At 33.0% G+C, this 13511-nt stretch overlaps 1 protein-coding gene and 1 long non-coding RNA gene across 2 annotated transcripts; both read left to right on the top strand.

Annotated features, from left to right (window-relative positions):
- Nucleotides 1–9602: 9602 nt before the first annotated feature.
- Nucleotides 9603–11087, top strand: LOC133183868 (uncharacterized). The gene is made up of 2 exons (XR_009720751.1): nucleotides 9603–9760; nucleotides 11007–11087. It is a non-coding gene; the product is annotated as an uncharacterized LOC133183868 (long non-coding RNA).
- A 166-nt stretch (nucleotides 11088–11253) lies between these two features.
- LOC133183867 (uncharacterized) lies at nucleotides 11254–12356 on the top strand. Its single transcript, XM_061318763.1, has 2 exons — nucleotides 11254–11395; nucleotides 11555–12356. Coding segments are annotated over exons 1-2 (675 nt in total). The 5' UTR covers nucleotides 11254–11393; the 3' UTR covers nucleotides 12228–12356.
- The last annotated feature ends 1155 nt before the right edge of the window (nucleotides 12357–13511 follow it).

Genomic DNA, 13511 nt, shown 5'->3' with positions numbered 1-13511 from the left:
CGGATAAGTGCATTTAAATAAATAATGGACTTCGTCTCCAGCTTCCTAATATGAACACAAGTGACAAATTCTGTTTTTTCTTGCAATATTATACCATCTTCCTGACTTCATGAATATGTACTATTAGAGTGTGTTAGGAGATATTACTCACATTTAAACAGTGTACAATTTTTCTGAGATAAGTGATCCATCACGAACATTCCAGCGACAGGAGATAAACCACTTGATTGGTGTTTGTTCATAATACTGTGCGTTTGCTATATATTTTTGCAATGGAGAGTGCAAGTTTTGAAATAATTTAAGGTGTGGGTTGTACACTGTAAACAACAGAAAGACAAAAAGTATCAAGGAACTCTTTTTATATAGTATCATCTATCGAATTTGAATAAAAATTGCTTGTAACCATGCATTTACATATGACAGATTTATTATCTGGCCATGCCGTCAACACAATGATATTTTTCAATTGCAACAATATTGGGAATATAAGATAATACTCAGGTACTAGTAAATGCGATTTACTGCTTCTCTCTCTCTCTCTCTATATATATATATATATATATATATACACATGTGTAAAAAAAAAAAAGTCAATGTTATATAAGTACCAAGTCATTACAGTAAAATACATGTATCTTGCATTGAATACTATATAATTATAAACAATGTGACAGTGGTGGAAACTAAATGTAATTTAAAAATGCACTTGTTTTTTGTGCTATATTCTTTTTACTCACATAAGAAATGCAGCTTTTTTGTTCGGGAAAAACTCACTTTATCCTTCAGGTACTTGTCATAATCTACAATTCTTTACTTCCTTTTAGGCTACTTCTCTTCTCTTTGTAAATATGGAAGTTATTTTTATTTTATTTAGTTCTTTGGGTAAGTTTTGAATTAATTGATATCTGTTTTCTGTCTAAGTCAACAAAAATGTACGTGTGTAATTAATATGAATGAATATTATTGATCATATCAATTTTATAGGATGGTCATTTGTTTGCAACAGCGAAGAACTGTGACATACTGAATGTTTATCATGGGATTCATTACGTTACAAAAAGCACAATTTAACATGTGCTTCGAATAAAAAGATATACATAACTACACAGTTTACAAAATACGAAGGTCGATCACATCATCAAAGAGACAAGGAGCAATGCCAGAATTCCACTTCAGCAGAATGTTTTCGTTCTTTTCCTTTAGACAAGAGAGTGGATTTTACATTATATTTCAACGTATCCCAAATCTGTAATCGTGCTAGTAAATGTGTTTTGACCCAACGTGATTACTATAAATCTGTGGTTGAATTCACAAAATCCTGTAAGTGCTGCAGAGCTCAGACAAAGTTTCCAAGAATACGGTTTATTTTGTATTTTGAGTGTTTGTCAGGAGGTAAAGTTTTTTTTTCTTTTCACGATGTATTTTAATTACCTTATGAACTCTGGGAAAAAAAATTTTATGATCATTTTCTTTTCTCACATTTGAATAATGGGAGCAATTGTTGATACTTTTATTTAATATAGTGCGTTTTCCTTGGCTAAGAGTAGAAGAAGGAGGAATTATATTGTACCTAAACAAGTTGCGTCACAAATGATGTTTTTATGTTTATTTTGATTAGTAAGTCAATATGTTAAAAGTTAAATTGTTTCTCTTTTGCAGCTGAATATAATGTAGATTTATTTAGAAATTTGACGGGTAAAAACGAGGGTTCCTTATATCTAGCGTCAACAAAATCTAATAAATGCAGCATAAACGGACAGATTGAATCGGCCAGGATCTTGGAGCAGGCCAACATAAAACTGTCCATTATGACTAAAAACAACCTGAACCGCTGTTCTGGTGAGACACCCGGTAAACTAGAAAGCTAGTAACAATTAAGGATACATAACACAAACAAAAATTTGATGCCTGGATTGATATATATTTTTTGACTGATTTTGAATAGAAATGAAATAAATAATAAATCCCTAAAATATAAATTCAAGAAATCGTAAGTTTTCTTTTGTGCTAAAATATGCGACTTTGTTTTGTTTTCTATATAATTCTATATAAAATTTTGCATATATTTTAACATTGCGACAAAATCTTACAAAGTTCTCCAACTTTACCTGGTAAATATTATTCAGGTTACTTATTTGAATATAAATCTTTGAGAAATTTTGCTGATTTCTGAAAAAACGTTTGTGTTATTTATCCTCAAGTAACAGATTAATATAATGATCCATACTAGGAAAAATGAACTGACACCTGTTTAAAACTTAATTACAACTGAAGTTTTAAACATATTACTCTGAGATTTCCATATTTTACTTCCTAAATTGATTTTAATACAGTTACAACATTTGTTTTATTCACTGTACCTACTGCTTTTGTTGGATATACTTTATTGTTTTAGCGAAAAATGTGTTCATTTTCAAGAAAATTTAAGCGAATTAAAGGGGTAGGTATTGCTATCCGTTTTTGTCCGTCGGCGATCGTCGTGCGTCATGCGTTAACATTTGAACATTTTCAGCTTCTTCTCTGAAACTGCTGAACCAATTTCAACCAATTTCCATAGCATCTATGGATGAAGGGGAACAAAACTTCTGAATTCCTTGGTCCCTGACCCCCTGGGATCTGAGGGGTGGGGCTAAAACCACCAAATTTAATGCAATCTTTAAAAGTCTTCATCTTTACTCCTGGACATCAAGCAGCCAAACTGGCGTCATGATGGAAATAAGCATTGAGCTCTCTACCAAAATTGTGATATTCGTTGCCACAGGGTCAGGGGTTCTGGTACTCGGGCGGGGCTATACAGATCATATAGTGAAAGTGCATTATTTCTTTGAAAATATTCTTCTCGTCTAGCTCCTGGGTATTCAACAAACAAATTAAGTACATAGTTATGATGAGCAAGTGTGTCTCTTCCAAAGTTACGAATTTCAAGGCCCTTGGGTCAGGGGTTCTGGTGTTAGTGCCGGGCTCTAATGATTTTATAGTGAAAATGCATTAATTCTTTAAAAATCTTCACCTCTGCTCTTGGGTATGAAGCCGGTGAATTAAGTACATAGTTACAGTATGATGAGAAAGGCTGCTTCTCCCACAATTGTGAATTTCATGCCCCCTGAATCAGGGGTTCTGGTGTTAGGGCGGGGCTCTAATGATTATAGAGTGAGAATGCATTAATTCTTTAAAAATCTTCTCCTCTGCTCCTGGGTATTAAGCCGATGAATTAAGTGCATGGTTATGATGAGAAAGGGTGCCTCTTCCAAATTTGTGAAAGATGTGGCCCCAGGGTCAGGGGTTCCGTTTGGAGGGGTGGGTGGGGGCTTATTATATACTAAAAATGAATTAATGCTTTGAAAATATACTCCTCTGCTCCTTGGCATTAAGCAAACGAACTAAATGTATAGTTCTGATGAGCAAGGGTCCTCTTTCAAAATTGTGAATTTCATGGCCCCTGGGTCAGGGGTTCTGCTGTTTGGGTGGAGCTCTAGTGATGATATAGCAAAAATTCATTAATGCTTCGAAAATCGTCTCTTCTACTCCTGAGTATTCAGCAAACAAACTAAATCCAGTAATAAAAATGTGAAATATAATTATAAGTAAATCTGCCTTTTCTTTGCTCCGTGGTATCTTGGAGGCAAACAGAGAACAAAATTATAATAAGTGAAGCCAAAGAAAGTACCTCCCCTTTGCTAAATTATTTTAATCAAGAAATCCTAGAATAATTTAATTAAAAGGTTGTTTGATTGAATGAGAATACAAGAAAGAGTGTTATATATATAGAAGCAAAACAGAAATGAATGTTTCGTTTAAAGCAAGCTCAAAATCAGATTCTTGCATATAAAGCAATATAAAAGATTGACATAGTGATTTTTTATGTAGCAAAAGGACCAATGTACTGTAGTGACTTGTTTGACATTTGACGGGGTATTGACTGGTAAAGTGATGGTTAGTAAGAGACTGTATAAAGTTGTTTACACTATATCAATATGAACAAGTGATCACAGAGAGCCAGGGTGACTAGGGGTCATGTGGTAGCATGTTCTATAGCCAAGTCTCTATTTGTGTACTTGATTGTAGCACTAGGCAATTGACAAAAACATATTTTGCATCATTATCATCCATGTAAAACTTGGGAAAACCAAGTACGATCACGAGGAGGTCACTCGGGTCTCACACGTTACAATTCGCAATTAATGGTATTTTTGAAATTCTCAGCAACATTGCTTCATTTAACAGTTAATTTAGTTTTATACTTCTACGGATCCTTTACAGTGTCGTATTATACTCAGGTGACCTTTAAGGCCCTTGGGCGTCTGGTTATCGGATGAGATTAATGCAGGAAAAAAAGTCACTTTTGGTCCGCATTGCAGTTTAAAATACTGCGATAAATGAACTCACTCGAAAACTGAAATAAAAATCATTATTTCATGTAGTTTTCATTACACCGAGCAACTTCACCGTGTGGTCATGACAACGAACCAGTTTAATTTTCCATTTCAAAAGCCTCCGACAACGGTACTTAAAGGATCTTATCGTATTCCTGGTTTTTGGTACAGTTCGTGGACAAACACTGATGTCCCTTTCCTGTTAATACAAGCGTCTTACTGGAGTAGTCTTTTGTGAGAAATTCTTTTTCATGTACATTTCAGAATTAAAATTTGATCATTTGCAGTACTTAGTCATAGATGTAATGTCATTAAGATGCAGCATCTTAATGTACTGTCAAATAAAATCTGCAACATGACTTTTTGTTTGACAGTACCATCCCTCTACTCACTCGTATAATTATTTCTTTGGGATTTTCTAAAAGAAATTAATTTATAGATTGAAATGCACACAATTTCAGCATACTTAACGGGAAAGAATTTGACAAAAATTGCCATCTTTTATTTGACAATTCATACTGATATAAGAGTAATTTATCCCAGTATATTTTTCAGAGGGTCTTTGAACCTTACACTCCCTACAAAGTTGCTTCCATGTTTAGGACAAACGTGGGATTTTCATTATTTTTTATATGCTTGGAATATTTTAGAAAATTAAGAAGTCTGGAAGTGACACAGTTTATCAAAAAACTGCTTTAGAGTCGAACAATTTTAATATACATTACATTTCAGTGATCTGAAATTTTCTCTTAGTTTTTAACAAAAATTAGGAAAACTATTTGGTAAGAATTATTTTACTGGGAGATTCTATAGAGATATATTTTACAAACATTTCAGAAACACTTGGAATTTTTAACTTCAACAGGGATTTGCCTTGCGTTAAAGGATTGGCGAGCATTATTCTTGACATTGAAAATTCTGCAGAACTGGGTTCTAAAATATTATGGATGGAAATTAAAGGCATGTAATAGTAATTTACATGAAGTAGTTTCAATTTTTCAAACTAATTTTTACATTTTTAAAGTTCAATGTATTTCATTTCTCTTTTAGGACGTTCTCTGCAATTACTCTGTGGTGACAGCATAGAGGACGTGCAATTGGAGCCAAAACATTTTGAAACAGAGGAGCGAGAGGAATCTCTCTCAATTCCTATTATCGTAGGTCCATTTGTTGGTGCTCTACTTGTGGTGGTTGTTATTTTATTCATCTTCAAAAGGCAGTTAGTCAAGTTAAATACTCTGGTTCTGTCAAAATTATCAAACAAAAAAATAAAAATAAAAATTAGTACAGACATGCATGGAAATCAAAAACCACAAAAAGGTAAAAAAAAAAAAAAAAAAAAAAAAAAAAAAAGAATCATATAAATGAAATCATGATTCTTCGTCTGAAAATTACTTAAAACATATTTCTTATTCACAGAAAAAAATCTCAGATTATCTTGAAAAACGAAGAAAAACATGACCTAGATGTGTTTGTCAAACCCACATCAATAGGTCTGGAACAAGATGGGGTTTGTCGCAATGAAACCAATGTACCCGAAATCAGGGAAGGACTCTACGATGCGATGGACAAATCAAGGTACAGTTCTGCTGCTTATTTTCCAAACGTACAATGTGCAAGCGCTGGAGATCGCGAAAAAATATCTGGACAGAGTGAAACTATTCAGACAAAACCTCATCAAGTCATAGGAGAGGTAACGGGGGATGTGTATGTCTCTGTTTGTAAAAGAGACAATCTAGAAGGCAGTCGAATTACTGGTCCAAAAGGAGACATCTACACGACTGTTTCCATGGCATCAAAAGCAAAGTCATTGATTGATTGATTGTATGTTGCTTTACGTCCTGTTAGAGAATTTTTCACTCATATAGAGAACTTTTAAGTTATATGCGAAATAATTTCGGATCAGATTGTGAATATAAATTCATGTTTGTAAACTAGGAAAAATTATTTTTGTTCATGATTGTTAGGAATGCAAGTTAAACGTGTAAAGTGGATTACAACCGCAAGTGTGACAATACTCAAAGAAAATATCGTGATAAATTTGTCAACTCAATTTAAGGATTTAACGTTATAAGTTAATTGTGCAGATTTTTAAGTACCTCTTTACAACTTTTTGGTGTGGAGTGAGGTGTCATTAGTTCAGAATAAACTTCTAAAGCTCGGTTAAAACAAACTCTCAGTTAATTTTAGAATAAGTCTGTTTGTAATATGGATTTACTAGTAATTATCTGGGATATGCTCGTCATTATAGGTAAATATTAATGAGAAAAAAAACTTGTCTAGATGAAGTCGAAAAACCTTAAAAAGAATAAGTAATATAAAAATTCAGTTAAATATGATTTATAGGCTGTGTAACCCAATGCAAAGCGAATTATGCACAGCATACACCATGGACAGGCATGTGCTTTCTAAAAATACCTTGAGAACCACCACAACATAAAGTGTGGTCTTGGTTAAATGATTTACATACAATGTAGCTAGTCAAGATATGGGATATGGACTTGTCGAACCCAGTCAGATTTCGACGGACAAAAGTCAAACAGGTCAGCTTGTCGTGTTAGAGAAAGATCCATGCATAGAGAATCTTACAAAAGAATCGTATAGAATTTAGGCTCTGACAGTAAATGGCAACAAGTATATATGCACAGGTCACCTTTTTCATGAGCACTTTACATGTAAACTCTATATCATCTTTATATACTACATTAATTCACTTACATGTACCTCTTCGTACATAATGGTCCACATGGTCACAAAAAAATCTTTTACTATCTCTTCCTGTTCATAGCTGCAGTCTGAACGTCCTCTATTCATGCATATCTACGATTTTTTTTTACCCTGTTGCTTATTAATTTTCATCCTCTTTTTCGTTCTGAAGATTTTGCTAACATTTATTGCAATCCTTTTCATGTTAAATTGCTAAATTGCGACCTCATCCTTAAATCATATCTTCTATATCTCTTCTTTCTCTACTGTCTTTTAAAGTGTGTCGCTTTATTTTTGTCCAATGTAATTTATAGTTATGCTTTCTCATTTTTGTTGATTAGTGCCTTATTTTTCTTCTTCTCTCTATATCTATCAAACATTGTGTAAAGGTTAATCATATGGTTGTTTCGAATCTTTTTTTTTCACTTCATACAAGTATGTTCTTTAATCTTTGGGAGATTTACGTTCATTTCCTGTCATTTTCTGTTTTGCTTCGTCTGTAAGCTTGTCTGTCTTTTAATGCATATCAGTTGATTGTAAGCTTATGACAGTAAAGGTCAAGGTTCTCTATTTTGAATGGCAATCCCCAATTTATTTTCATCTCATTTGTCTAACAGGAAGGAACAGATTTGATATAATATTGAGCTTTTTGAAAGCCTATTTTGATTGTGAACCATTAACTTGTTTATTCCTCCTGCACTGCATGGGTTTTCAAGGGTCTGATCTATCAATTAAATTGAATGTTTTCTCTAAATATGTGATTTCAAATGACATATAATAACGAATTCCACTCGATATTTATTTTATTAATTATTATAGAGTTTAAAGATGAACATAATTGGTAAAAGGAAATCTATCTTTAGCCGGCCATATTTCTCCTCATTTCCTTTTGTTTCTGGATCCCCTGTATAAGTTTCTATTGATCACGGTTCAGTGTAATACGTCCTGTATTGCCATTGTAAAATAATCGGTGGCGACAAAAATATCTAATATGTGCTTCTTCCAAGATAGAAGAATTTTTTTTTAACAATTTAAAACCTGCTGAATTGCTTATCTAAAACCAGATAATGACAAGACTGCTTTCATTTCTTCTCAAATAGGGACGGGGAGCATTTTAAAATTAGACGTATGTGAACAGTGAGCTCACAAAATGATACTTCCGCTCTTATATGCGAATAATGGGAAAGTCCATTTTTTGCAATGGTAAAGCTAAAATACTCGTCCGATCAAAACATAAAGTAGGAGGTACACAATGGCACTATGTTATAAAGATTCTGTGAGTCTCATTAAATTTTATTCAGTGATATCGGAGGAGTTGCGGATAAAAAAGACCCTTCTCCCCCGACAATTAAATTAGAAAGAATGGTAGTGTCCATGTTTTGCTTGGGAAACTTGAAATATGTGCCTGCTCAAAAAGTAAAGTAGGAGCTCATAATGGCTCTATGTAATAAAGATTCTGTAAAAGTCTCATTAAATTTTATTCATTGGTATAGGAGGAGTTGCGGATAAAAGAATGGGAAAAGCATAGAGACGGATGGACGGAAGGACACCCCCATCATTATGCACCCCCGCTTTTCAAGAATGGGGTATAAAGAGATAGAGATGTTAAAAACAAAATAAATGTACAATGTTGTTCATTTTTTAGGATTTTAAGTTATTATTTCCTTTCTCAGCAAAGTATCTATTTCCTTTAATTTCCTTCCGTTCGCAATTATTGTTATAATCTGGGATGTCACCAATTTATATAAAGCCTGAGAAGCTTAGTTGAATCTTATAATTTCATTTCATCCTCCATAAAGTCTATTCTTAGTCACAAATATGGATTTATTCATCTGGATTATTTTCATAATTGGTAGGCATTGATAAAAGAACATTTATTTATTTATTTATTTATTTATTTATTTATTTATTTATTTATTTATTTATTTCTCATCAATTTAAGAGGAATCTCTAAAATACAGTGAAACATAAATTGTAGTTTGTGTCTCTCATTGCAAACCCAATAACCTGCATCACACAGAATGTACTCCAATGGACAGTCTTAGTCGCAGTATTAACTACCACAAGATAGAGTGTAGTCCTGATGAAAGGATATACATAGCTCGACAAAATATGAGATATGGAGGAAGCATACTCAGTCTTTATAAGACGGACGAAAAGTATTGCTTACAGTATGATAACATAACATCAGAAGAATGTTTGCGGTCAATTCCCGCTGATTTTGATGGAGATTTTACGTCATATTTCAATATATTTCAAAAGTGTAATCGCATGAGGATGTGCACTCTGACTTATAATGACTATTACTATTCAGTAGTAAAATTTCTTGCGTCATGTGGACTCAAAGGAAGCATTTTTCAAAAGGTTCGCAACATGGCAAACTACGAATGTTTAGCAAGTAAGAGAATTTCCATAATTTTTTTTCGATTTGTTTTTTTTAAGATGAAAGACTAATACTTTCTAATTATATCTGTTTTGATAAATTGCTTTCATTCAAATCATACCTAAAGATGTTGTCCACGTCGGAAACAATATCACAGTCAATGTACCAGGAACTGTGAATCTAGTAGTGAGTGCAAAGACAAGGTGCCGTGTCAAAGGAAAGATTAATGCATCACGAATCTTGGAGCAGACCAGTGTAGAATTAAGGATCAGTCATAGCAGCAACCAGATTTGCACAGGTAACCCTGGTTCTTAGAAACAACAATTCCAGTTTCCAAGAACCCTCACGTATACCTTACTTCTTCGTTCATATGACACAAAGTCTAAGCAATGTTTCGTTATCCGCCTCACTACCACCCCTACGAAACTCGACTAAGATTCTCTCTCTCTCTCTCTCTCTCTCTCTCAATGTTCTCGACCATACTTAATGCTCTCGACCCCCAATTTCTGAAGAAAAAAATATGGAGACTTGGTAAATAGTTTGGTGGATTTTACTTGATGTTATTAAGGATCTGTAATCATCTTGAAATCTGGATTCTAATTTCCATTTTCTTCTGTTCGTCCTTCCTTCTCTTGTTATTTTCATTATTCAATACTAATATTTTACCCACATTGTGGATGAGTAGCTTTACACATTTCAGCTGTATTTTTCGGTAACTATTCAATCAAGTCTTCTTTATGCAGAATAGCACACCTGAAGATGATGTACATAAATGTAGATCTTCTTTTTTCAGCATCTTCAATGCTTCTTCGTGCTCCAGACACTCGGTATATGGGCGGTTATCTAATCAGCCCAAAGTACTGATAAGAAAGCTTTCTTTCATGATGGACTGCGTTACATATAGGGTCGACTTAAAACATTATTCAATCGAATACCCCCTTCTTTCTGAATCATGCTTGTGCATTGTGTGGTAAGGCATGACTTTTCCTCGCTCAATCATGCTTTAAGAATCCTCCGCTTAATTCCTCACTCAGATACACATCTTTTTTTTCAATGTATATGCATATTCAATAGTTTCTATATCAAATTAGCTGAAGAAGTAATCCAAATCAACTTAAAACTGGTTTATGTAAATGATTTCTATCATTTTACAGAGAAATCACATTTTATATTTTAGTTTTATTGAATATAGTTTGAACTATTGAATAGTTTCTACACAAATAGCTAGAGAGATAATTCAGATGAACTTAAAACTGGCCTTTTTAAATGATGTCTATCTTTTTACAGAGAAATCACAGTCTGCTACCAGTTCAAATAATTTAAGAAATAATATTTTCGAAATATTATATTCATTTGTATTACCATTATCATTCGTGAACAATGAAAGTAAAATACAAAGGAAAGGAAACGCTTAACTACTAGAATAAAGATGAAGATACAAGGCCCAAAATTTGTGTAATATCTTATTGTGTGTAAATTGCTTTAAAATATGTAGCAATTCTAAAACACTGAAAATGGAGTATAAATTTTCATCATTATAACAGAATGGAGTGGTGCATTTCATTACAATAAGGATTTGGCCTGTTTAGAAGGACTAGATGACATTTTAATTGACGTGGATGTCAGGCAAACTAATGCATCAACAATTCTATGGATTGAAATAATAGGTACTTCAAAACAAAAGATGCACGCATTATCTGCAATCTTGTAATACATCGCTTGCAATTCGATTCTTAATTAAATGTTATATATGTAATATTATATGTGAACTCTCTTCACGTGCAGGGGGTCATCTGCAGATAGACTGCAGAGAAGATCAATTTTCTGACAACCCTCTAGCTGGGAAATCTAGCAGGATTCTCATCTTTATACTTGGAGGAGTGGTTGTTGCACTGGTAGCTGGGGCAATCGTTATTGTCGTGTTCATCAAAATGTAAGTCTAAAAAGTAAGAGAATTAACAGGAACAAATAATTTTTGAAGAATGTTTGAAATTGGTAATAATATGTGTGTCGGTCATTTCATATGAACAACATTTTGCCATGGTTATATAATTTTGAGAATATCAAAAATATATCAAATTTCATTTAATAGGAAATTCTGTAAAAGATCTGATCTAAACAAACTTGATACAGACGAGAAAGTCATACCCACGAGCACATTAAATCCTAAGCATAGCGTCCGTTATGGTGAGAATCAACGTCAAAGTAAAGACTCTGAAAAACAAACGATTGGTTTTATGTCAAATTGTGCAATTTCAAACACTGATATGACAGAGACCTTAGTTCCGGTGCAGGATGGGAATTATTCCTTAATCAATGCTTCAGATTTTGGGGGAGAAAATGACAGAGTGAAAGATAGCAACACTGATACGACAGAAACTTCACTTCCGGTACAGGATGGGAATTATTCCTTAGTCAATGCTTCAGATTTTGAGGGGGAAAATGACAGAGAGAAGGATAGCAACACTGATACGATAGAGACCTCACTTCCAGTAAAGGATGGTATTTATTCTTTAATCAATGCTTCAGATTTTGAAGGAAAAAATGACGGAATGAAAGATAAATGTTTTGACAAAGAAAATACAGCAGAGTACATCACAAAACAGAGTGATGCTGTCAACACAGTTACTAATCAGATCATTGGAGAGGTGACGGGGGATGTGTATGCCTCTATTTGTAAAAGAGACAATCTAGAAGACAACCGAATTACTGGTCCAAAAGGAGACATATACACAACTGTTTCCACGACGTTAAAAACAAAGTGAATGTCTTGAAATTTGGAGTGGGAATCTAGGCTCTTAAAGAGGTTTAGATCGATGAAAGAAGGCAAAAAAGAAAAAAATCTAAATATGTTTTATTTAGAGAAGTCATTTTTGTACCTATACTAAATCCAAGTGTGCAGAGAATTGGGGATAGTATAAAATATAGTTTCTAAACTTTTTAAAGATACATTTTGATAGAAAAATATACTTGACCCCTGTAACAGAGTTAAGTTGATTATTAAAGATTAAAACTATCATTCAGTTAAGATCTCGTAAATGCAGTAAAAAAATACTTGAGCAGGAGGACAGCATTGTGTACATATACTAATAGTTTTACGCTATGAAATCCTTTTTTAACACAAAGGCGTTGTAGTCCAGCTAGTTTCACATATTAGTCGAAACGGTATCACATGTGGACAATTGATGTCTTTCCATAATAAGGATGACCGAAATTTCTGTTTACCAACATAATCGTGTATAAGATGTTCACGTATCTTAGAATACATGTCAAAGTAAGTGATAAGTGATGAAATTTTTTTTTTGAGAATGTAATGAAATATATTTTGGAGTTTTATGATGAAATAAAATCTATGAGGAAGTACATTGCAGACCATGTTAATTTTTAAATATTATTGATTTGCAAGATCTTATGTATCAGATACTATATTCCTATAATATTGAAATTAAGTGTGTGTAAATGAATAATAGTAGTAACATTGAATTGAAGAAAAAGTCCCCTTTCGGATTGAAGGAAGAAAATTTTAAAATGAAGCGTTCTTACACACGTCCTGTAACATACACTAATTTCATTTTACAGACAAATTACCTGTTCACGATTTGCAAAATGATACTATACAGCACGAATTGTAAAAATCATCACCGAAGTCGCATAATTTCATGATGATGTTGAAAAAGAAAGATGATTTTGTGAGAAATAACAAAATGTCGAATAGGAACAGTGAAAATTGGATTTTTAAAAATCATCAATTCAAAAATCGTATCTGTTAGGAAAACTTACTGTACACGATTTCTAAAGGATATAAAATCACTTGTATCGTATTTCAGACTTTTAACAAAAAGGGTTATGCTCATGTAGATTTTTAAAACTTTTTTTATTAAAAGAAATATATAATATGCTACTGGATTTCATTAGATGCTTTTAATTATCATTGAAAATTGAAATAGTAAATAAAAATTCAAAAGCAACAAAAACGAAAAAAAAAGCTTACAAGACATGCGCATCACAAATACTTTACTATTACTAGAACGACAGTTTTCCTGCATTGT

The sequence above is a fragment of the Saccostrea echinata genome, unplaced genomic scaffold, assembly GCF_033153115.1.
Source record: "Saccostrea echinata isolate AGI-Se365-2 ecotype Australia unplaced genomic scaffold, CSIRO_AGI_Sech_v1 ptg000009l, whole genome shotgun sequence".
Taxonomy (NCBI): domain Eukaryota; kingdom Metazoa; phylum Mollusca; class Bivalvia; order Ostreida; family Ostreidae; genus Saccostrea; species Saccostrea echinata.
The sequence above is the reverse complement of the archived record's forward strand: the minus strand, read 5'-3'. Positions and strand labels throughout refer to the sequence as shown.